This window comes from Notechis scutatus, chromosome 6 (assembly GCF_049901735.1).
Source record: "Notechis scutatus isolate UNSWTSFEM ecotype Mainland chromosome 6, rNotScu1.2, whole genome shotgun sequence".
NCBI classification, from domain to species: Eukaryota; Metazoa; Chordata; class Lepidosauria; order Squamata; family Elapidae; genus Notechis; species Notechis scutatus.
Genome location: NC_142014.1, coordinates 66,809,070 through 66,832,501, shown reverse-complemented (window position 1 = coordinate 66,832,501; position 23,432 = coordinate 66,809,070). Strand labels below are relative to the sequence as shown.

Here is a 23,432-nt window from a genome sequence, read left to right as displayed (position 1 = left end):
ACATAAGAAAAAAAAATTATATTATATTAACAATGAAGGACCTTTACTAGAATAATATTGTCTTTATAAACAGACCCTTCTTCCTTTCATTTTATTCAAACTGATCTCAATTCTCTTAAGATGGTTGCCTCTTTGTCTTTAAGATTGAATTACATATGTGTGGAGATGCAGGGACCTTTTAACCATGTAAAGTACATTATGAATTATACATCCTGAAGATGGTAGTGTTAGTTTGGCTCCATTTGTCTGGTCAAAATGAGGAAGACCTAGATTTATAGCAAAAGTAGCTCAGAAATATTCATAAGAAGACAAAACCAACATTCATGTAATATTAATATAACCCAACATCAACACAAGTCATTATTCCTACTGTGACAAAAAGTGGAAATTTTACTATCCAAAATACTTTGGGTTTTGTTAAAATATTTTCAGTACTGCATGATCCAAAACAGCTGTTTAGGGGAGGTAGTGGTTGTTCAGTTTCACAAATAACTGTTTTTTTTTTCTTGTATACATAATCTTTTTAGCCTTTTCAGTTGGGAAAACTTTATTTTCAAAATATTTTATATATTTTTTCTTAAATGTCCTGATTTATCATTAGTGGAAAAGACAACTGACTTGGATGCATTTTGTATAATACCTGCAGATTCTTAAAGAAAGCCATTTAAGTTATTAAGGGAAAGAAAAAAAATTGAAATTGTGCACTATGTAAGATATTTCTTTTTCTTTTGAGACTTAGTCATTCTTTTTTCAACAGCCAATTTATACATTATTGGCAGCAGCAAAATGGATGATCACCGATTTCTTCATGTGAGTATGAATGTTTGGGAATGCTAGCGGAAAATTGCATCTGAAGAAATTATGTTTCAGAATTTAATTAGTATGCTAAACATTGAATCTTTGAGGCCTTCAGATTAAGCATATTCTTAACTTTTTATAGAGTTGTTGTTATTCTGGAATTTTATTATAATAGGAAATGAATAAGAAAATATTAAAGCAACTTCAAAATGCCCAGCAGTGCTAAGAAATATATAATTTCCCCCACGGGAATTGTCCAGTTAAAATAAGATTGCAATTCCCCAGTACGGAGATGTTGCAATACTTTAATGTCAAGCAAGGTGTATCTCCGAGTCTTCAGAATTACTCTTCATGTCTCAAATTCGGCCAACTGGGTGTTCTAAAGTGATCTGTGTGAATGGAGGCACCTTGGAAAAGAGGTCGTTCTGTTCCTGAGCATTTAAGGCCATTTCCTTTCCCTGCCAACTTTATCAATGGGAGACCAGGGATTTTTAGTAAGAAAGATTTGCTGATGATAAAGACATCTGGGGTAGCATCATTCAATGATGCTGTGGGTCTCAGATGAAAGGGTTGGATCCAAATGCCTCTGAGCATGGAACCAGATTCCAAGATGCTTGTAGAGATTAATTTGCCAGGCATATTCAACAGCTGTTGCAATGATTCACTATGATCAAACAGATGGCTTTCAAGGTGACTGAGAGTATTTCCCTCCCAGCTCCTAAGAGCACAGTGTTAATGACAACTTTGCCACTGGAATTGCTACTAATTTTTATGAGAATAAAGACACAATTACCTAGTCAAAACGTAAGGAAGAAGGATTTGAAGTGTCTGGTTCAGGCAAGAAATAAAATGTTGCTTCAAGGCAAATTCTAAGCAGCAAATCAGAAGTACTTGCCTGTTTGACAACACCTCTGCCCTTCTGGGCTGACATAAACTATATCATATTTTTCTTTTTTGACAGATTCCTTTTGGAATTTAACATTTTTAGTTTCTGGCACATGGATAGCTTGGCTGATGGTGAGTATGCAGGATTGCCGAAAACACATAGCAAGCCACAACATTTGGATGGAAAAGTTATCAGTAATAATGCAATTTAGCACAGCCTGAAAGAATTGTCACTTGTTAGTGTTAAGAAAAGGGACACAGTGGCTCAGTGGCTAAGACACTGAGCTTGTCGATCAGAAAGGTCGGCAGTTCGGTGGTTCGAATCCCTAGCGCCGTGTAACAGAGTGAGCTCCCGTTACTTGTCCCAGCTTCTGCCAACCTAGCAGTTCGAAAGCATGTAAAAATACAAGTAGAAAAATAGGGACCTCTTTGGTGGGAAGGTAACAGCGTTCTGTGCACCTTCGGTGTTTAGTCATGCTGGCCACATGACCACGGAGATGTCTTTGGACAGCGCTGGCTCTTCAGCTTTGTAACGGAGATGAGCACCACCCCCTAGAGCTGGAAACGACTAGCTAGCACGTATGTGCGAGGGGAACCTTTACCTTTAGTATTAAGAATATTACATTTGAATTCCATTCATCTCATTTTGACATCAGCATTAATTTGGCAAGGATTAATGGCATTGATTACTTTGGTACCTTGGTTACATAGTCTGTAGTAGGCTGTCACAGAAGATAGGTAGAAGACTATTGAAAATTGTCAATGAAACTGTTCATTTATTCTAATTTGCTCAGGTATTTTAGTTGGAACACATGAGGGAATATTAGTACTGGATACCAAAATACCTAAGTCAGAAATACATTAACATAAGATCTTTCACTTATATTAACTGGAAGAAGTTCTTCATGGTTCATAGATTATTAAAATTATGAAAATGGATAACTTTATTTTTTTTCTTTTTAAAGAATAAAGTTCTAGTCTTGGTGACTATAGACTGTGCATAAGGACAAATCAGGAGGAGTTTAGAAGGAGAGAATAATTTCTTAAAATATATCCTGAATATCCAATTTGTTATTAATGCTAAGTACATTTTTTTAAAAGCCACAGTAACCATTTCAAAAAAACACTGTACCACATGTTGGGTCATAAATACATACATTCCCCAAAAATTTTGACCATCATCAAATTAACCATATAAATTGTGCTTAAGATAGTTACATAGAAAGAGAGTGAGACAGATAGGCAGAGAGAACACCCACATATTATTTATCTTTTTATTTTCCCATAAATAAATAAATTGATGCCAGTTCAAAAGCAAAAGTTAAAACTTGAAAATAAAATGGTGCAATGAGATCGGTGATCATGGTAACCTTTCATAACTGGTCATGGCAAGAGTGGTGGGGCAGCCTTCATTTTAACTGTTTTCTAAAATCTAAACAAAGTTGAGGCTTGTTTAGATGGGAGGAGGCTGGCAATGCTAAGAAATACAATTTCCCCTGCTGGTTGTTGTCCAGTTAAAAAGAGACTCCAATTCCCAGCATGGAGATGTCACAGTGCTCTGATTTAAATCAAGGAGTATGAGACTTGAACTCATTGGTAGCCACACATTGCAATGAACAAGGGCGTACATTCAATTTCACAGCTACTAAGATTGTTGGCTGAGCAGATGCAAAGATAGCCAGGGAAATGACTGGAGCTGGGAAACAGGCTCCTTGAACAGAAGTGCTGATTTACCACCAGATTATCAGGTGTTTAAGAGCTGAGGACTTGGCAGCACAAGGAAAACAACAACCAGTGGAAAAAAGCACACCTTCTGGGAGAGAGAAGTTCCCTGAGGATGGGCTCCATTACGAGTCCAAAAGCATAAAAGACTCTGGTCCCAGTGACCGATCCAGATTGGATCCTGCAAGGTTGAGGAAGCCTGAATCACCAAGAGAATTATTTCCCACAGAATGGGGATTGACAGCATAAAGACCTGTTGTCTAGGAATGACTCAGGGAGAGAAATCCCTCAACAGAACCCTTCTACATAATCAGACCGAGTGGATACCTTCACTTTTTCCAAAGCCATCCTGGATGTATCCCAGTACTCCATGTGTAGAGCTTAAAAGATAATGACACATACTTTGAATTAGGTCCAGAAACCTACTTCAAAGTGCTGGTCATCACCTTTAAAACCTCTATAGTACAGCATTGGGATACCTCATATAGAATAGTTGTGACCTTGTATTACTTTAACCACCATACCATCATATCATTTCTTTCTTTCTTCATTTTCCATCCCTCTCCCTTCTTTCATGTATCTTCACAATAATGTTGTGTCATCATCTTGTGGACGTGTCATGATGGACTCATTCTCATCATTTCTTACGCCATGTGAACAATACAGCCAAATCTGTTTTTCATCATGGTAAGTAAGTAGTGTTGTCATACAAAGAGTTTTGTCTTCTGAATTAGAAGACTTGCATGAGATTTAACAACAAAGTTCATAATATCACAATTTATGCATAGCCTAATTAAATCTTTCAATATCAAACAGGAAGATAACTTTCTACTTGGTTATCAGGCCACAATTCAATGGAAGATAAATATATTTTATAATTTTTTTCTTGTCCAGCTTGATAGCTGAATAACTACACATGACATATATAGATGCAACTAGGGCAAAATATATAGATTTTCTACACGTCTTCATAAAATCAATGGGTATTATACAGAGCCGGTAATTACTGTCCATAAAAATCAAAACAATGGCAGAATAAAAAAAAATGAGAAAATAGAAGAGTGATGATTCTTTTATATATTGCTAAGAAGAATCTTCCACTCATTTTTCTAAGTCTTCCATCTTAACATCTATTTTTTTCATTTTTACATTTTTCAGATTTGAAAAAATAGGAAGAATTTTCTTCATGGCTTTCCCATAGTTATATTCATTCAGTTTTTACATTTCCTACATTTCCATGTTACACATAGTTCTCAACTTATAACCAGGGGTGGGATTCTACCAGTTCGCACCTATTCACTAGAACGGGTTGTTAACATTCTAAGCAGTTTGGAGAACCGGTTGTTAGAAGAAATTACTGGCCTAATCCTGTAAGGAAGGCAGGAAGGAAACATTCTGGTGTTGGTTATAGAAACTGTCTCTCTGTTAACCCTTATTACATTCTTGGCAGGACTTGGCAGGACTCTGGAGTTTTTTTCCCCCTCCTTTGCTGGTACTTTGCTTGTGTGGAGTGACCATTCAAAGTTACAATGGCACTGAAAAAAGTGACTTATGACCATTTTTCACACTTACAACTGTTGCAGCATCCCCACAGTCATGAGAGGCCAGGCGAGGAGATGCATGCCTCGATGTGAGTGATATTGAGTTGGCCACGCCCAGCCAATAACATGACCACCAAGCCATGTCCATCCAGCCACGCCCACCACCTAAGCCATACCCACAGAACCAGTTGTTTAAAAATTTGAATCCCACCCCTGCTTATAACCAGTCCTTTAACTATGACTTGAAGTTGCAATGGACCCAAAAAGAGACGTCCTGGATTCAAAGTTCTGTCCTCCCTAGTCATGTGAATGTAGTTTTAAAAAAACTACATCCTTAATTTGGGCGCTCAGGAACTGGTCCACATTTACAGCCATTTGCAGTGTCCATGATTTACATATTTTGCCAGAAAGCAACATTTACCTCTGGTAAAAAGCACCCATTGCAGACAGAGTTTGCTTAACAACCACAGGTTCCCTCACGACCATTGCAAAAATGTCAATCCTATGATGACACTTAATGATTTACAACCATAAAACCAGGCTCAGTTATGGTTGTAAGTGGAAGACTACCTATATATGAATACTAGCCCAATACCTGTGCTTCACTATGAAACTATGTGATCAGGCTTAGTTTTTGGGGAGGAAAATAAGGGGAAAAAATTGTGCCTCTGCCTACCAGCATCCATCGGTATTCATCTGGCTAGCGTCCTGTCAGTGTGTGAGACAGTTGAGGGCTGTTTGGAAACTGAAACATGGAAACTGAAACGGTATTTGCTGTGTGAGCAAGAAGGAGACAGCAAGGAGCCTGGGCATGGCTTAGCTCAACTGTTCTGTACTAAAACTGCTTGGTGCTCTGAAACTGAAACTCCTCTTCTCTGCTTGTGTTTTGCATTTGGAACAGATTTTTTTTCAGGTGGGGTGTGGGAGTAGAACTCCTTAGCATCAGAGCGTGTTAATAATAATGCTGTGATGGTCATTTCGAAAAATCCTTTCATAGTGAGCACCTAGAAGCTAAGAGGAACATTCGTGCCAAATTTCAAGTTTGTAGGCTTTACGATTCTGGAGATTTTGTGATGATGCATGAGGGGTATTTCGCTTTTATATATATATAGATAATGCTCTGCTGTCAGCCCTTCAGGATAGACCAGATCATTAAACAGAGTAGAATTAAACTCTATTGAAATAGGTTATTATAACAGAATCTTCCAAGCCTGGTTGTGCTTTTTACCTCCCCTTCCTTTGTATGTCCCAATGAATTAGAAAGGAGTTGCTTCAGTCTCTTCTAAATACTCCCTTGTTTCCCAGGGCTTGAAGGATGTTTCAGCCCCCTTTCCTTACATAACATTGTTTGCCTATTTTCCTCAAGGTCCTTTCCCTAGTGAATTTGATCATTGAATAGATAGTATATTGAAGTAGAATTCTTTATTGGCCAAGTGTGATTGAGCACACAAGGAATTTGTCTCCAGTGCGTAAGCTCTCAGCGTGCATACAAGCAGCAAGCACAATCAATCATAAAATACAATCATCATAATTCATAACATATAAATTCAGTGATACTCATAGGATACTAAATGAGCAAACAACAGAAATCATAATAGAATACTAAATAAAGGCAATCAACATACATCATTTAAACAACAAAGCTACAGTCATGCTAAAATGCTATTTTTGTGTTTTTTTACTTTTTTTAAAAAAACTTTTGTACAGTACTCGGAGTGGAGCTGGGTGACCAATTAATCTCAATAAATCATATTTATGCTATTTTGAGGGGTCCTTAGTGACACTGTAAATACTAGCAGTGTTTTCCTCTAGCAGTCACCTGTGATACACTAAGCCAGCAATTTTATTTGTGTATACCATATATTTGCAAACGATAGTTCTTGCAATTGCTATTCTCAAACAAACATTGCGCTTCAACTGAGATTGACCCAGGCCTTGTTGGATCAGAGATTTCTTCCCTCTTGGCAACCAGGTTATGTATTAACTGGACTATCTCTTTAGCTGATCAACTCACATCCCCCTTCAAGATATCCCACTGATCTCCGTTGGTTGACATCCCATGCAACTAAGAAATTATCAGCTTCTTGGTTAAATTAGTCTGTAATAAAACATTGCATTTGAGTTGAAAGGAATTTATTTTCAAAGCAAGAATAAAAATTGCTTATCCTTCTCATCCCAGGACAAACATGGGGAGTTTTCATTACAAATGGGCAAGTTAAATTAAATGTTACCTTTTTTTTTGTCACCCTAGAAGTAGAAAATGTGGGGGGTTGCTTTATTGCTGAAATTACTTTTAGTAAGAATATGGGAGATGACTTGGCATTATAGCTTCATCGCCTTTCCCTGTATTTTGGCTATTTGGATTAAAAGTTCCCACTGTCATGCTGGTCCCAAGGAATCTACAGCTGAGAATAAACCTAATGAGTCACTTGGCATTTCTCTCTTGCAATCTCCATTGTATTAGACAGATTTATCCAAACCATGTTCATTTCATTTATTTCAGTAAGGTGTATGCCAAAGACTGGCCAGATGCATCGAGCCTCACATGATTTATTGCACCAATTTGTTTGAATCTATTTGACTGGGGGGAGGGAGGGGTTAGAAATGCAATTGACCCTTTAAGCCAAAAACAGACATTTGTGGAGAATTATAAAGGTCTTTTCCTGCCCTTTTTCTCCTCCCTTTTAGCAGAGTTGGACAGTCACTCCCAAAATTTCTAACTGGTCGAGAAAAGTCTCCTTTTCTGAAGATTTTAGCACAGTATTTAACTGTACCTGTATCTAGAGTGAAAGGAGATTTAGCACCATAAATTGAAGACATCCTCAATCATTGGCTCAGCAACAGCATCTAGTGGCCTTTGGTGTCCATGCAGTTTGTCTCTCTACATTTTTCACTCGTGCTTGATTTTCTCCCTCTGACTCTTTTATTTCTTCCCATTCTAGCTCACAAACATAAAAAACATGATGTGCTGCAACCCTGTGACACCGAATATCCTGTGTTTGTGTACGAGCCTGCTATCAAAGAGGCCAATGGACTAATTGAGTGTGGAGCCTGTCAGAAGTAAGAGAATGGTCTTTATCTATGCTTCTCAAGGGCAAACCAAGAATTTTGCCCCTTTTCCTCTGATCCATACACATTGCTTGTTATTGCCAGCATTAAAAGAGCAAAATAATAAATCCTGGTTAAGATCCTGACTGTTGCCTTCTACATGCGCCTGGCACTTAAGTTCAGCTACAGAAGTCATTATCCTCTCCTGCCCTCATCAAATGGGTAGTAGCTGGAAACAGGTATCCTTTCTGGTTCCTAACACTGCATAGAAGGGAAATGGAATGACCTTGAAGGACAGGAGGAAGAGCTGCTACCAAGGCCGTATGGAACACTCTCACTCCAGTGATCAGGGTGACCCCAACTCACTAGTTAAGTCCTTAAAGACCCAGCCTTGTGCCTGGAAGTAGAGCCCCAAGTTTGTGCAGGGACCCATTTAGTGGTTAATTTAATCATTATGATGGATACTTTATTGTTGGGTACTATGTATTTGTATATATTAATTTGTTTTTATATTTTAAAATTTTGTTTACTGTCTAGCCATACAAATTAGGTAAGGAGGGAGGAAGGGGAAGGAGGGAGGAGATTAGACAGATGATAGAGGATGATAGATAGATAGATAGATAGATAGATAGATAGATAGATAGATAGATAGATAGATAGATAGATAGATAAATAGGTAGATAGATAGATAGATAGATAGATAGATAGATAGATAGATAGATAGATAGATAGATAGATAGATAGATAGATAGATAGATAGATAGATAGATAGATAGATAGATAGGACAGACAGACAGACATCCAATAAAAGAGGCTTGAGTCTGGGCCAAGAAAGTAACTTGAGAAAATGTCTCAGAGAAGCCCTTTCCTAGTTCACATAAAGGGAGGAAGCATATTCAGGCTTGCAATCTTCAACTATTTTATTTATTTTATTTATTTTATTTATTTTATTTATTTTATTTATTTATTTATTTATTTTATTTGTCAATTGTTTACAAGATAATAAGTACAAGTGTATACATAGTTGTGAATATATGAAATGGGTACATATAAGAAAAATAAAAGAATAAGAGAAACAATAGGACAGGGACGGTAGGCACGTTGGTGTGCTTATGCACGCCCCTACAGACCTCTTAGGAAAGGGGTGAGGTCAATAGTAGACAGTCTAAGGTTAAAGTTTTTGGGGTTTGGGGAAGAGACTACAGAGTCGGGTAGAGTATTCCAGACATTGACCACTCTATTGCTGAAGTCGTATTTCCTGCAATCAAGTTTGGTGCGGTTTACTTTGAGTTTGTATCTGTTGTGTGCTCTTGTGTTGTTATGGTTAAAGCTGAAGTATTCATTGACAGGTAGGACATTGCAATGTATGATTTTATATACCATGCTTAAGTCGGACCGAAGGCGGCGTAATTCAAGGTTTTCTAGTTTTAGAATTTCGAGTCTGGTGGCATAAGGTATTCTACAACGCAGTAGAAGAGTGGAGAACTCTTCTTGTGAAATACTTCTGGACTTTCTCAATTGTGCTAATATCACATACGTAATAAGGATTCCAGACTGATGAACTGTATTCGAGTATTGGTCTAGCAAATGTTTTGTATGCTCTGGTTATTAGTGAGATATTACCAGAGAAAAAGCAACGTAGGATTAGGTTAACAACTCTTAATGCCTTTTTGGCTATGTAGTTGCAGTGGGCTCTAGCACTTAGATCATTAGAGGTGAGTATTCCCAGGTCCTTTACAGAGCTTGGGTCATCAACAAGATCTTGACTATTCAGCTTGTATTTTATTTTCTGATTTTTTTACCAATATGTAAGACAGAGCATTTATTTGTTGAGATTTGAAGTTGCCATATGTTAGACCATTCAGATACATAGTCTAGGTCTTTTGTAGGGTAGTAGTATTGTCTGTGGTATTGAACAGCTTTACATCATCAGCGAAGAGAACGCAATTGCTCTTGATATGATCACAAAGGTCGTTTATGTAGATTATGAAGAGAGTTGGTCCTAGAACACTGCCTTGGGGAACACCACTATTGACAGGTACTGGATTTGATAGGGCGTTCCGATTTTGACCATTTGTTGTCTGTTTGACAGGAATGCTTCTATCCAGTTATTCAGTTGTCCAGAGATACCATAAGATTTTATTTTTAGGAGTAGTTTGTCGTGTACCACTGAATCAAAGGCTTTACAGAAGTCTATGTAGATTGCGTCTATTGCTTTGCCCTGGTCAAGTTGTGTAGTCCATATGTTTTTGCAGTGTAAGAGTTGCAGATTACAAGATAGTTTTTTCTGAAACCAAATTGTTTATTGGAGAGTAGGTTGTTTGTCTCTAAATGGAGGATGATGGATTGGTTAATAATTATTATATACTATTATTATACCAGTTCCAATGAAGGGAGTCCTGACGTTCATGGGATTGGTTTCATAGGGTTTCATAGTCTGGTCTACTTTGTAGGTCTGACCACATTGGAACGCTTTCCTTTTTAGAATCAGATCAAACATTTTTCAGGTCTTTTAATTCTGTGGGGTTTGTTACAGATAGAAATCTCAGTAAGTCTGTTCTTGTACAACGAGCACAATCATTTCAATTCTCATAAGAAACACTCTAACCCATCTGGCAATTGTTGTATTTTGTGAGATTGCTTAGTCCCATGGTGGAGTGCTTAGTACTCAACACCACTGTAGGATGGGGGACACAAAAGTAAATAAGACTGGTTAAACATAGATATTTTTAATCTTATCTGCTATCTTAACAATAAACGAAATTTGTATACTTAGAAAATGAAGAAAAGCAATTCTTCAAAAATGAAAGTTGTTGACCCAGCGATTTGCCATCTTCTTGGAACAGTCCATGCTTTCCTGTGAAGCATGCCATATCCCCACTTAAATTTGTTTTAAGAAAAACATTTTTAGAATCTGAAAATATTTGAAAGTGAGTAGCTGATTAGTTAGATGCTGTTGATATGAAAGGTTGGAAGGCACCCGGAGAAACCAAGATGAAGAACTGTTGGCTGAAGATGCAAGTTTCTTGGAAATGCTTGAAAAAAATATGTATTTGGAGAACTTCCACAAGTTTGATCAAGATTTCTCTCTCTTAGGAGAGAAAAGTAAAGAGCAACATATTAGGGACAAAAATATTGTGAGCTATGATGAATGAAAGTGATAAGATCCCTAGTAATTTATGAATATTTATTTTAGAAAAAGAACAAACCCAGTATGGTGCAGCTGCCCCAAAGACTAACAAACAGGCTCACATACAGACACACAAACACAAATGCCTAGTAGAAGGAGCTGCCTGATACTAGTAGTCCTCGACTTACACTCATCATGGAGCCTGACTGTAAAGCGGAGCGCCCATGTGACTGACCCTATTTTGCAACCTTTTCTGAAGCGGTTGTTGAGGAACCGTGTTTTTAAAGCAAACATCATACTCATTAAGCGAACCCATTGTTTGTGCCAATTTTGCTAAAAACTAGAAGCAGATAGGAGGCCATCAGAGCTTTGGAACAGGTCGTAAGTCCTTTTGGGGGAGTCCATTGGAATTGTGAACTGTTCAGTGGTGGGATTCAAAATTTTTTACTACCGGTTCTGTGGGCTTGGCTTGGTGGACATGGCAGGGGAAGGATACTGTAAAATCTCCAGTCAGAGGTGGTATTTGCCGGTTCTCTGAACTACTCAAAATTTCCACTACCAGCTCTCCAGAACTGGTCAGAACCTGCTGAATACCACTTCTGGAACTGTTGCTAAGCAACTGGTTGTAAATCAAGGCCTACCTGTAGTTGCAGTGACTGCCTCGGTATGGAGTCTTTTTTGACTGGATTGTTTAATGAGCATCTTGAGGGCCATCAATGAGACTTGCTGTAACTGCCTCCTATATTCAGACTGACGTTCTGCCAAAACACTTCCATGATCCCTGCAGCTCCATAACCTATGGTGGCATTGATGTCTGAAAGGAAATGGCTGAAACAGGATGGCCCTGAGTTGATTGCATTGTTACTTCTGCTACAAAACTAGTATATATATGTGTGTGTGTGTGTGTGTGTGTGTGTGTTAAGTTTATATTTAACACAAAAATAGTTTGTCAAGAAAGTGACTGTCTTTGAAAGCTCCTGGATTGGGGTTGAAAAGTGAAAGCGGAAACAGAAGCAGTATGCTCCGTCCCATGTATGGGTAGACCAGATTGCCCTGATAGAAAAAACACTTAGGTATATAGATGTTAAGGGGACGTGGTAGCTCATTGGATAAGATGCTGATCTTGTCAATCAGAAGGATCGGCAGTTTGGCGGTTCGGATCCCTAGTGTCACCTAATGGAGTGAGCTTCTGATACTTGTCCCAGCTTCTGACCTAGCAGTTTGAAAGCAGGTAAAGCATGTAAAAATGTAAGTAGAAAAATAGGGACCACTTTGGCAGGAAGGTAACAGCATTCCGTCCGTTTTCGGTGTTTAGTAATGCTAAATGCTCCATATGACTACGGAGACGTCTTCAGACAGCGCTGGCTCTTCGGCTTTGTAACGGAGATGAGCACCACCCCCTAGAGCCAAAAACGACTAGCACATATGTGCGAGGGGAACTTTACTTTTTATATAGATGTTAGTTTTAGAAAAAGCAGTTAATTTACATCAAGTTACCAGCCCAATACTGTTTGCAGGATGGTCTTCAGAAAAACTTAAATGAATCTTCCACCAGTATACTGATCCCAGGACAAAATCTTTGGTGGCATTCAGTATTAAACTAAAGGTCTCCCTTTCTCTAGATTTTAGCACATGATTCAATTGTACCTTGTAAATTGCCGGTAGAGGGCAGCAGAGCACTGTGGCTTCCATGAGGTAACTTACAAATACCTTGTAACTTTGTCTATCAACCTACTGTACAACATTACTGTTATATGAGAAAGTAATTGATAGAAAACAAATAAAGACAAGTCAGTGAAATAAAGCATTTAGGCTCCTTGGACTATATATAACAAACTGGCCACGAGTCATCCTAATAAACCCTTTACAATTAATTGCTCAACCATCAACTTCACTCAAAATAATTTATTATCCATTCTTCTCATAAGACTATAAAAAAGAGCTTTGAGGTCCAATTTTTTATCCCCTTCTCTTCGCTTTCCTTACTTTGAGACACAACAGGGGTCCAAGGTATTGTTAACAGCAGGTGAATTCAATTTGATAATTGACTAAGTTAGGCAGGCAGCCAGCTAACATCTCTAAAAAATGAAATGAAGCTACAACATTGCTGACTTCATAATACAGGTAATGTTGGGGAGGTAGTTCCTGTTCCCATGTTATAGGAAATCAAAAATGAGGCCGATTTATCTAATAAGGGGCTATCAAAACCTACAAGAATTTTGGGAATAGCAACAAGATCTGAGCCCCACCCCCAACATTACGTATTTTGGAGGGACGCCCATGCATGTTCAAAGTGGGCTGGGCTTCGATTGCAATATCAGTCCACCATTTGCAAATTATGACACTACCCTTTTTCAACTAATTCTGAGATATCGGATTGCGTACAACAAGGGTTTCTAGTCCAGGGGTGTCAAATTTGCGTCATCACGGTGGCATCACGTGACGTATTGGGACTCCCCTCCTTTGCTAAACTGGGCGTGGCCAGCGTATGACACCTCTGACCTGCGGGCCACGAGTTTGGCAGCCCTGATCTAGTCCAAGGGTGTCCAATCTTGGCAAGATTTGTGGACTGCAACTTCCAGAATTGAATTGTTGAAGACATATTTGTTTAACCTTATGGAAGATGAAGCGTTATTAAATTTGTTTATACTTGTGATGAAGGTTGGATGTCACTGCCTTATAAAATTTCTTTTTTTAACTACTGGTACACACTCTTTTTTCTCTTTTCTTACACTTTCTATTCTTTCTTTCCATTCTCTTCTCTTTCTCAAAAGTTTACTTTGTAATAGTTTTTACTACTGCAATTAAATTTTTTAATAGAAATAATATTTGGAAAAAATGTAATGCTGTCTCTTGGGGGTGGGTGTTCTTCTCAATCTTGCAGGATGTTTTTGGCGCAGCAAGTTATGAACAGCAACCTTGTGCTCCTGGTAACTGATGCCACCTGTGACTGCAGCATCTTCCCATCTTTTGCATTGCAGGCTAAAGAAGTAAAATATATCTTTTCCCCGGCAATTCCCTGTACTGTACTGTAACTCTTTGGCAGTTCATTAGCACAAACGAAGTACAAATAGCGTTTTCCTTCATAACTCTAGAAGGGATGAATAGAACATGCTTCTGTTTAAATGTAGAGTGAAAACAGTACTGTTAAAAAGTGAAGTCGAAACAGTACCATATTCATCCTCTTTTAATGATCCCATAATCCCTTGCGGGGTGGAGTCTGGGCAACTGAATGAAGCTGAGTGTTTACTGGCCGGATGCCCTTCCTGTTGCCAATGAGGAGTTTCTTTCAGCAGATATATTTGCAGTGTGCCCAGAGAGAGAAATATCCGCCTCTACCTAGGGTCAAACTCACAGCCTCCTGATTGTGAGGCGAGAGCTCCACCTCTAGGCCACCGCACCACACCGAAACAGTACTATATTGCTAGTTGCTATTTACATTAATTTATTATTGCTTGTTACACTTTAGTTAACGTAAAATGTGTGTGCTTTTCTAGATTCCATAAATCTTTTTTACAAAGGTAAGTGGAAAAAAATAAGCCTTGCTGTTTTCCAAATTCTCTTTAAAATTTTAATTTTAAAGATCTGTGGAGTCAGTGGAGATATAAAATAACAGGTAGTTATATTAGAAATTACAACAATAAAAGCAAGATGCTTTTGATTTTATCTCTACTGCTATGTGCAAGCTACTTTATCAATTGTGCTGGCACTGTAGTTTTACCCAAGAATCAGGATTTATTCAATTAACCTATATTTCTGGACCCACATGACTTATTGTAGTCTGACTACTTGGTTGGATTGGCACCAGTGGTGGGATTCATTTTTTTTTTACTACTGGTTCTGAGTACGTGGCTTGGTGGGCGTGGCAGGGGAAGAATACTGCAAAATCTTCATTCCCACCCCACTCCTGGGGGAAGGTTATTGCAAAATCCCATTCCCTCCCCACCCCACTAACCTGCTTTCCAGCTCCATTTTCCTGTGTAGGGCAACAAAAGAAGACCCAGCCGATCATCTGGGACTCGGGAGGCAGAGAATAGATGGGGACGAAGCCAGTCAGAGGTGGTATTTGCCGGTTCTCCGAACTACTTAAAATTTCCGCTACCAGTTCTCCAGAACTGCTTAGAACCCGCTGAATACCACCTCTGATTGGCACAATATGTAAAGCCAATGTTCTCAACTTTTGGATCAGAAATCCATAGTGATCTGAAACAGTGCTATAGATGGTCTGGTACAACTGCCAAAATAAAAATATTACCAGTCTTACCTAGAAATTGCAGGGAACTTAGCAGAACCAGCATGCTAAGGATTTTTTTAAAAGACTCCCTTGACTCCTGCCAACTATTTCATGCACACATCCATGAAGTTTTCTTGACAATTCATATAGAATTCATCATTGTTTATTCTAGGATTCTGCAATAGCCTCCTAGCTCAACCTTGCTTAGCTTTCAAGACTTAGCTTCCAAGTTCAGCTCTCACCTGTTGGGACAAACTCTTTAGGATAACTTGGAAATTTTCACCCTGAACCAGTGTGTTGGTGAGAAAAGATAAAACGCGCAGAAAATGTATCTCATGAAACATTACATCTGGTCTTTAGCTGATAAACTTAAGTTGAATGAATGAATTCTTTATTGGCCAAGTGTGATTGGACACACAAGGAATTTGTCTTAGTGCATATGCTCTCAGTGTACATGAAAAGATACATTCATCAAGAACCATAAGGTACAACACTTAATGATAGTCATAGGGTACAATAAGCAATCAAATCATACTAGGAAACAGTTAATATAAATCGTAAGGATACAAGCGACAAAGTTACAGTCCTACAATCACAAGTGGGAGGGGATGGGTGATAAGGAGTGATGGGAAGATTAACAGTAATAGTAGTGCAGACTTTGTAATAGTTGAACAGTGTTGAGGGAATTATTTGTTTAGCAGAGTGATGGCATTCGGGGAAAAACTGTTCTTGTGTCTAGTTGTTGTGGTGTGCAGTGCTCTATAGCGTCGTTTTGAGGGCAGGAGTTGAAACAGTTTATGTCCGGGATGTGAGGGGTCTGTAAATATTTTCACAGCCCACTTTTTGACTCGTGCAGTATACAGGTCCTCAATGGAAGGCAAGTTCGTAGTAATTGTTTTTTAATGCAGTCCTAATTACTGTCTGAAGTCTGTGTTTGTCTTGTTGGCTTGCAGAACCAAACCAGACAGTTACAGAGGTGCAGATGACAGACTCAATAATTCCCCTGTAGAACTGTATCCGCAGCTCCTTGGGCAGTTTGAGCTTTCTGAGTTGGCTCAGAAAGAACATTCTTCGTTGTGCTTTTTTGATGACGTTTTTGGTGTTAGGTGTCCATTTTAGGTCTTGTGATATGATAGAACCTAGAGTTGTGAAGTTCTGCATAAAGAGGAAAACAACTTGCAGGCTGTGTCCCAAGACTAAGTGAAAGCCATTGCTTTCAACACTCAGCCCGCTACCTATCTAGGAAGGCTCCCAGGTGTGCAGACCCCCAAGGTTGCCTCAATCCAGCTAAAAGCCGTGACGAATAAAGTGGGCCGGATAGGTTATTATGAACTCCTGTCGGTTTCAGTATGATTTGGGGATATTTTTGTTAAAACATGGTCACTAATTCCAGCTCATCTCAACTGGAACTAGTAACAGGGGTGGCAGAAAAGTATTTAGGAAAACTTCTTCCTGTGGCAAGACTTTGTGCGTAGGCTTCTCCCATTGCTGCAATATTGTCCACATGGACCGAAGCCTCCTGTTTAGCTTGAGCATCAGGAAATGCTATGTATGTGATAGAAATACATTTCTGTAGGCCAGCTGGTATTTTTAGTCGCAAATTTAAATTATTGGCCAACACTGCATCCACTGACTCTAGATATTTTAAGTAAGATGTTCCTATTTCCTCCACTTCCAAACACTGCTATTAGCCTTAACAGCTGCGTACATAACAGTTCGGTGAAATGTGACAGGATGCGCTCTCAGAAACTAAGACGCCGACCAGACACTTGCCATGCATTCCATCCAGAGGTAAGATCAGTTAGCTTTCGGTTACGGAATAATTTGCAGAAATTATAGAATTATATGTATAACAATACCCTTGTCACCTGTGATGACCCAGGGCCTGGAACAAAGGCAACACAGTCAAATAAGCAATAAGAGTCCCTTTATATCTCCAACTTTGCCCCCAATGTCCAGGTTACCTTTGGCTGGAGAAAAATTCTCCCAGGAACAGCCTTTAACTGTAGAAAATTCAGTCCAAAACAAGGTACATACAAACTGTAACTAAAAATCCAAACAAACCAAGCTGAAGTAATTAACCTGACAAGGCAAGAGAAGGAATTTCAGACTTGAAATCATGGCAAAACTCACACAGTTGGGAAGATGCCAGGAACACAGTTAAGCCATGACGATACCAGATAAATTCACGTTTGCTCCCAACAACTTGCTGTGCGCAGCTTCCTTTTATACACTGTGTTCCCAGCTGCAGCTAATGAAGGGAATCAGGGCCCTTTCCTCCCCCGTAAGCCACACAACTCACGTTGCTCCCTTCTCCATTCCTCCCTGCATGCCCTAGGATGAAGAGGGGGTGGGCCTGGGTCTTCCTCCGAATTGCCTCTCCCTTGCTCTACCTCTACCCTGCTCTGTCCACCCGGACTTTGCCCTTCCCAAATTTCTTCCACAGCCAATGGAGCCACATTCTCACTCCCTGTCAGCTGTTCAGCTTCCCCCTCTAAGTCAGATTCTGACAGGGACATGACACTACCATAAAGTCTGCTTCATCTCCCATAGAGCCAATCCTACCCGACTACTAAGGTTGCTGACCACCTGTGGGCCTTCTCTTTTTCAGGAAAATGCCCAAGATTGTGGAGGAGCTGCAGCGATTTCAGCCTCCTCAACTTTGCTCCTGTTTCTGCTGGCAACAGAAGCTCTTCTTCTGCGGTGACAAAGTGCATGGCAGTCCTTACATTGCACCTGGGCTGCTATTTTCACATGGGCCTCAAACAGAACTTGACCTCATCACTCCTAAAGGACTTCCTAGCTCTACCTTGTATTTACAGGTGGGACAGAAGAAGGACAACCACTATGATACAAAACTAACCACTGATTCTTTCCCATCTCTACAGTAGAGTTCTACAATTCATCTAAGGGTAGTGATGGGGGAATGATGTTTATTAGATTTTGTCCTAGCATGTAGCGCAGGGGTCCCCAAACTTGGCAACTTTAAGACTTGTGGACTTCAACTCCCAGAATTCTCCAGCCACTTGAAGTCCACAAGACTTAAAGTTGCCAAGTTTGGGGACCTCTGCTGTAGGGCAGGGTCCCCAACCGCCGGTCCGCAGACCGGTACCGGTCCGCGGAACAAGTCTTACCGGGCCACTGGTTGCTGGCGCCGCCATCTTTTTGGTAAAAAGTGCTTCCGGTGAGCTTTTCGGGTAGAAAGCTCACCGGGCACTTTTCATCAAAGATGGCGGCGCTCAAGCTCGTGAGCTTTCCGGTGAAAGCCATTTCTGCCCGAAAAAGCTCACGGAAGTGCTAACACCGCCATCTTTTTGACGAAAAAGTGCTTCCGGTGAGGTCACCGGAAGCACTTTTTCGTCAAAAAGATGGCGGCGCCCAGTTGATGCCGGTACCGGGCCGCGGCGCCCAGCTGATGCCGGTACCGGGCCGCGGCGTCAAAAAGGATGGGGATCACTGCTGTAGGGTATATAGAGACTGTAATGAATTAGCTTTCCCCACCTGGAGAAAGGTGCTAACTACTGGATTTAAGCCTCTAATACAGGTAGTCAAGTTATGACTGCGATGGAGCTCGCCCGTCATGGTCGTAACTTGTGACAAGACATAAAGCAGATTGGTCAAATAACCAGCCTAATGTTATTACCTTTTCTGCAATGGTCTAACACCACAGTTGTTAAGTGAACCAGTATGGGCTGGTTTTGCAGAAAACAGGAATGCTCGTTTTTAGCAAAACCATTGTAATGCACAACTGAGCCCAAAATTTAGGTTGCTAAGTAAGAAATTTGCTAAGTGAATTTTGCCTCATTTTACGACTCTTTTCAGCATATTTGTTAAGTGAATTACTGAAGTTCTTAAATTCGAAATAGGGTTGTTAAGTGGTTTTCCCATTGACTTTGCTTGTCAGAAGGTCAGAAGCAACCGTCATAAATGTGAGTGAGTTGTCAACTGGTAATGTAAATCACACAACCTTGGAAATCCAGCAACGGTCATGTGAAAAATGGGGGTAAGTTACTTTTCAGTGCCAATGTAACTTCAAACGGTCACTAAGTGAACTGTTATAAGTTGAGGACTACCTGTTCATAATCCCCTTGACCGCCTGACTCTGCCATAAATGCAGGCTGATTGTTGAGCACCCAAAGTGAGGCCATGTGTGACCATGTGGGGGAGCAGCCATTGGAACTGCCATCAAGTCGATCTGTCAGAATTTCAGTTGCTAAGTAACCAGTCATGAGTTGAGGACTACCTTTTGCTTGGCTAAATAATTTTAAAGATTTGGACAAAAAAGTTGAGGAATATCAGAGAGAATTGATTGTGCCTCCAAACTTTTCGCACAAGGATAGGACAGTGATGTACGCTCTGGATTTTTTTTTTTAACTATTGCATTTTTCCGCCAGAGTTATGGTGCTCACATTTTGTTTCTAAACACTTGAACATTTTATAGAATTATGATTCCCTGTATAAATTACAGAAATAGATTTAGTAACGATCCGACTGAACTTACAAATTAAGGCACATTCGATTTGGCAATGTTTTAAAAAATGATTTTTTGGGGAAAAAAACTGTGGTCATTAGATGGCTGCCTAGGTTTAATGAGACAATAGATCATATTGTTGCTTCCAGCCAGCCACTTTATGCCAAAGATTTATTTTCCCTTTCGGACAAACACTTCCTCATTGGTAGGACTACATAATAAATCCTTGAAGTAATTAAGGGCATGATGCACATCTAAGAGGATGCACCCATGAGATATAGAAACTCTACTTTTGGAAGCTGTTTTCCTTTGTGAAAGAAGCTATGGGCGATTTTTTTCATGCTTGCTTGAGAGTTTATAAATTTATAGATTATAAATTTATAGATTTCACCTGTAGGAATCTAAGTACCAGGTTGGTACACAGCAAAAAAGTTGATATTCTTACTTTATGAGACTCAAAACAAAAGTCAGTTTAATTCAATGTGAGTGATGAGAAGTAAATCATCATCCTACAAAGCACCATCAGGAGGACTAGGAGATCATAATTTGGGAAGCTATTTACCAAATTTTTACTTCCCAAATTTTTATCAAATCCAACCTCCTCCTCAGTGCTAGAATCTAATTTTTTGATTAATAAGTTCCCCAAAAGAAATTTGTGAGACGGTGTGTTTTGTTTTGCTTCCACACACATCCTGTTCACCATGTAATATTCGTACTATATATTGCATGGTCATGTTGACAAGCACAAAGGATTATTTTTAAGTCGATGCCGAAGCAACCATAAATCGGACTATTTACTAATGTGCATTACTTCCCTTACACATGGATATGTAAATTCCCCTTCAGGAAATGGTTGCACAAACCCAACCTTTGCGTGTGACTGGGGGTGGAATTGCGTCCAAATCAGTCACTCTGGGTAGTGAGATGGCTGGCATATACTGTACATTAAATAAATGAAAGATTTTATAGTGTTTCCTTGCTTTCTCACTCAAAGATGTAATAAAACATTTTCAATACTGAACAGCAAGCAGCGAAAATTACAGGATAACAGCAAGATCGCATCTAAAAATATATTAAAAAGAGCACTAACAAACTGTTACATCTGACTGGCGTGTTTTCTTTCTTTTTCTTCTTCACATGGCCTAAATTTTACCGAGTGTTAAGAATATTTTAATATTCATGGACCCTTTCAAGCATGTTAATTGGTTCTAGAACTATTGTTAGGAATGATCAGTTAGTAGGCAACAGTATTTGACAAGAAACCCACAAGGTCCAGACAGGAGAAGCATGAAGGGAGTTATGGCATGGCTATGGACTTCAGATCACTAACTTAAAGCCTTCTTTCAGAGACCCTAGACCTGTGGTGGCGAACCTAGGGCACAGATGCCACAGGTGGCACACAGAGCCCTCTCTGTTGGCACACGTGCTGTCGCCCCAGCTCTGCCATGCATGCAGGCATGCCTCCTGCTGGCCAGATGGTCTTCGGGTCTCTGCCACACATGTGTGGGGGGGGTGTCGCATACCTGGGGTGCATGCATGAGGCAGGGTGCATTGCACGGGAGCAGGGGGCATGCATGGGGGCATACACACGTGGGGGGGCGCATGCATGCAGGTGCACACACATTTTGGATATGTGCGGTGTGCGTTCTTTGGGCACTTGGTGCTGAAAAGGTTCGCCATCACTGACCTAGATATAAGCAATTTACCTACTCTCTATTGCAGGGGTCTTCAAACTTGACAGCTTTAAGACTTGTGGACTTCAACTCCCAGAATCCCTCCTCCAGTCATGTTGGCTCAGGAATTCTGGGAGTTGAAGTCCACAAGTCTTAACCTTGCCAAGTTTGAAGATCCGTGCTCTATTGCCATAGACACAGACTTTGGAAATGTTCTTTTCATGAAGGTACAGTTCCTTCCATTTTAGAATATTTAAACAGAAAGATAAAGTCTCCATATCACATCAGTTGACCTTGGCACATGCACACATCATGCTAATTTGTCATTCTTCCATAGAACACCGTCTTCTTTTAAGGCAATCTGTACTAATGCATCTATTCTTCCAACTCCAATTCAAATATAGCTTTGGCATAGTTTTCTTTTATAATCTCTGAAAAAAGCTACATCATAGAATTAGTCTTATGAGGCCAACTGTCCTGCATAGACCATTCATATTTTTTAAACGTTACTGTAACAGCATTCATTTATTTTTATTTATTTATTTATTGCCCAAGTGTCTCAAGAGGCAGCCTAACAACTTCAGCACAGATAAAAAATGGTTCTATAAACTAGGTTTTAAAATCTTCAGAAAAGTAAGTGACGCATAGGTCTCTTCACCACTTTAGCATAATAGGAAGACAATTATTTTAACCTGCTGTTCTAAAAAAAGGAAGAAAGGTACAAAATACAGTCTAACTAAAACAAAAGGCCTTCTTGAACGAATTAAAAGGCAGACAATACTTGTTTATTTGTAAAGCCTTTTAGTTTCAAATTAATATGGTTTTGCATAATCTTCAGTAAATATATCTACAGGATTTAAGGCAATAATAACCAGCCTTTCATGACAATTTGTATCAATCCACTTATATTTGATCCCCCCCCCCCAAAAAAAAACCCACTATTAACAATGAAAAGATTTCCTGGTAACTTCATACTTACATTCTCTGAGCAAGTCTAATATAGGTAGAAAGATTAGATTCAGCACCACTTCAAATGAAGTTAACACACAGTATCTATCATACTCAGTGTAGCCTGTTCAACTATTCAACCTAGCCAAGCTTATCATGTTGCTAAGAAGAACAAGAGGAGGGGGGGGAATTCTGCTAGTAGCATCCCAGTTTAGTTGGAAAATCATTATTTTCAATTGTCAGACAATTCCGAGCAATATATACGCTTAAGCTTCTATCTTGACCGGGATCAGATCTCGTAACCATTTCACTATACTGTATTACAATGTTGGATCATCATTGCTTTATTTTTGAGGGGGGAAGGGGCTATAAAATTTTATAATAGAATAATACTGGAAAGACACCTCCCCCCCAACCTTAGTCACATTGGTGGCTGTACTTTAGCTTCATAATATTGCCCTTTTAAATCAACTCCGCCCTGTTTTAAATCAAATAGTTCTGTTAAATCGACTCTGGAGGGGTGGTTCTTCTGATGAACTGCGAATCTCCATAATCTTATAGTACTCATTATATTATCTGAGGCTGATGGAAATGGTTGTTTAATATAGAAAAAGCCAAAGATGGTGATCTCCTAGATCAGGTGTGTCAAACTGGATTTCTTCAAGGGTCAGATCAGCATTGCAGTACTCCACAGGCCGGCTTGTGGGGGGAAACGCCTCCTGCAGCACCCAGCGTGCCAAAACGGAGCACGGGGGGGCCACACGAGGGCCACCCACCTTTTTCATTCTGGACGGCCTCTTGCAGCACCCTGCCAATCAAAACGGGGCATGGGAGGCGTGCGAGGCCCCTTTTGCCCAGTTTTCGGCCTGGACAGCCTCCTGCAGCCCCACCTGCCAAAACAATGTGCAGGGGTCTCACAGAGGCCCCCCCCCATGCCCCATTTTTTCTGTCAGAGGAACCGCAGGCTGGTCCTTTGCTATTT

The 23,432-nt window shown here is 39.8% G+C and overlaps 1 protein-coding gene across 1 annotated transcript in view; it reads left to right on the top strand.

Moving 5' to 3' along the window:
• CACNA2D4 (calcium voltage-gated channel auxiliary subunit alpha2delta 4) overlaps positions 1-18,403 on the top strand; it is a 196,418-nt gene extending 178,015 nt beyond the window's left edge. Inside the window, exons 34-40 of the mRNA XM_087968608.1 lie at positions 758-810; positions 1,760-1,815; positions 4,072-4,092; positions 7,889-8,006; positions 14,009-14,124; positions 17,070-17,149; positions 17,970-18,403. Coding sequence (XP_087824734.1) covers positions 758-810; positions 1,760-1,815; positions 4,072-4,092; positions 7,889-8,006; positions 14,009-14,124; positions 17,070-17,149; positions 17,970-18,065 — 540 coding nt within the window. The 3' untranslated portion in view covers positions 18,066-18,403. The remainder of the gene's footprint in view (positions 1-757; positions 811-1,759; positions 1,816-4,071; positions 4,093-7,888; positions 8,007-14,008; positions 14,125-17,069; positions 17,150-17,969) is intronic.
• The last annotated feature ends 5,029 nt before the right edge of the window (positions 18,404-23,432 follow it).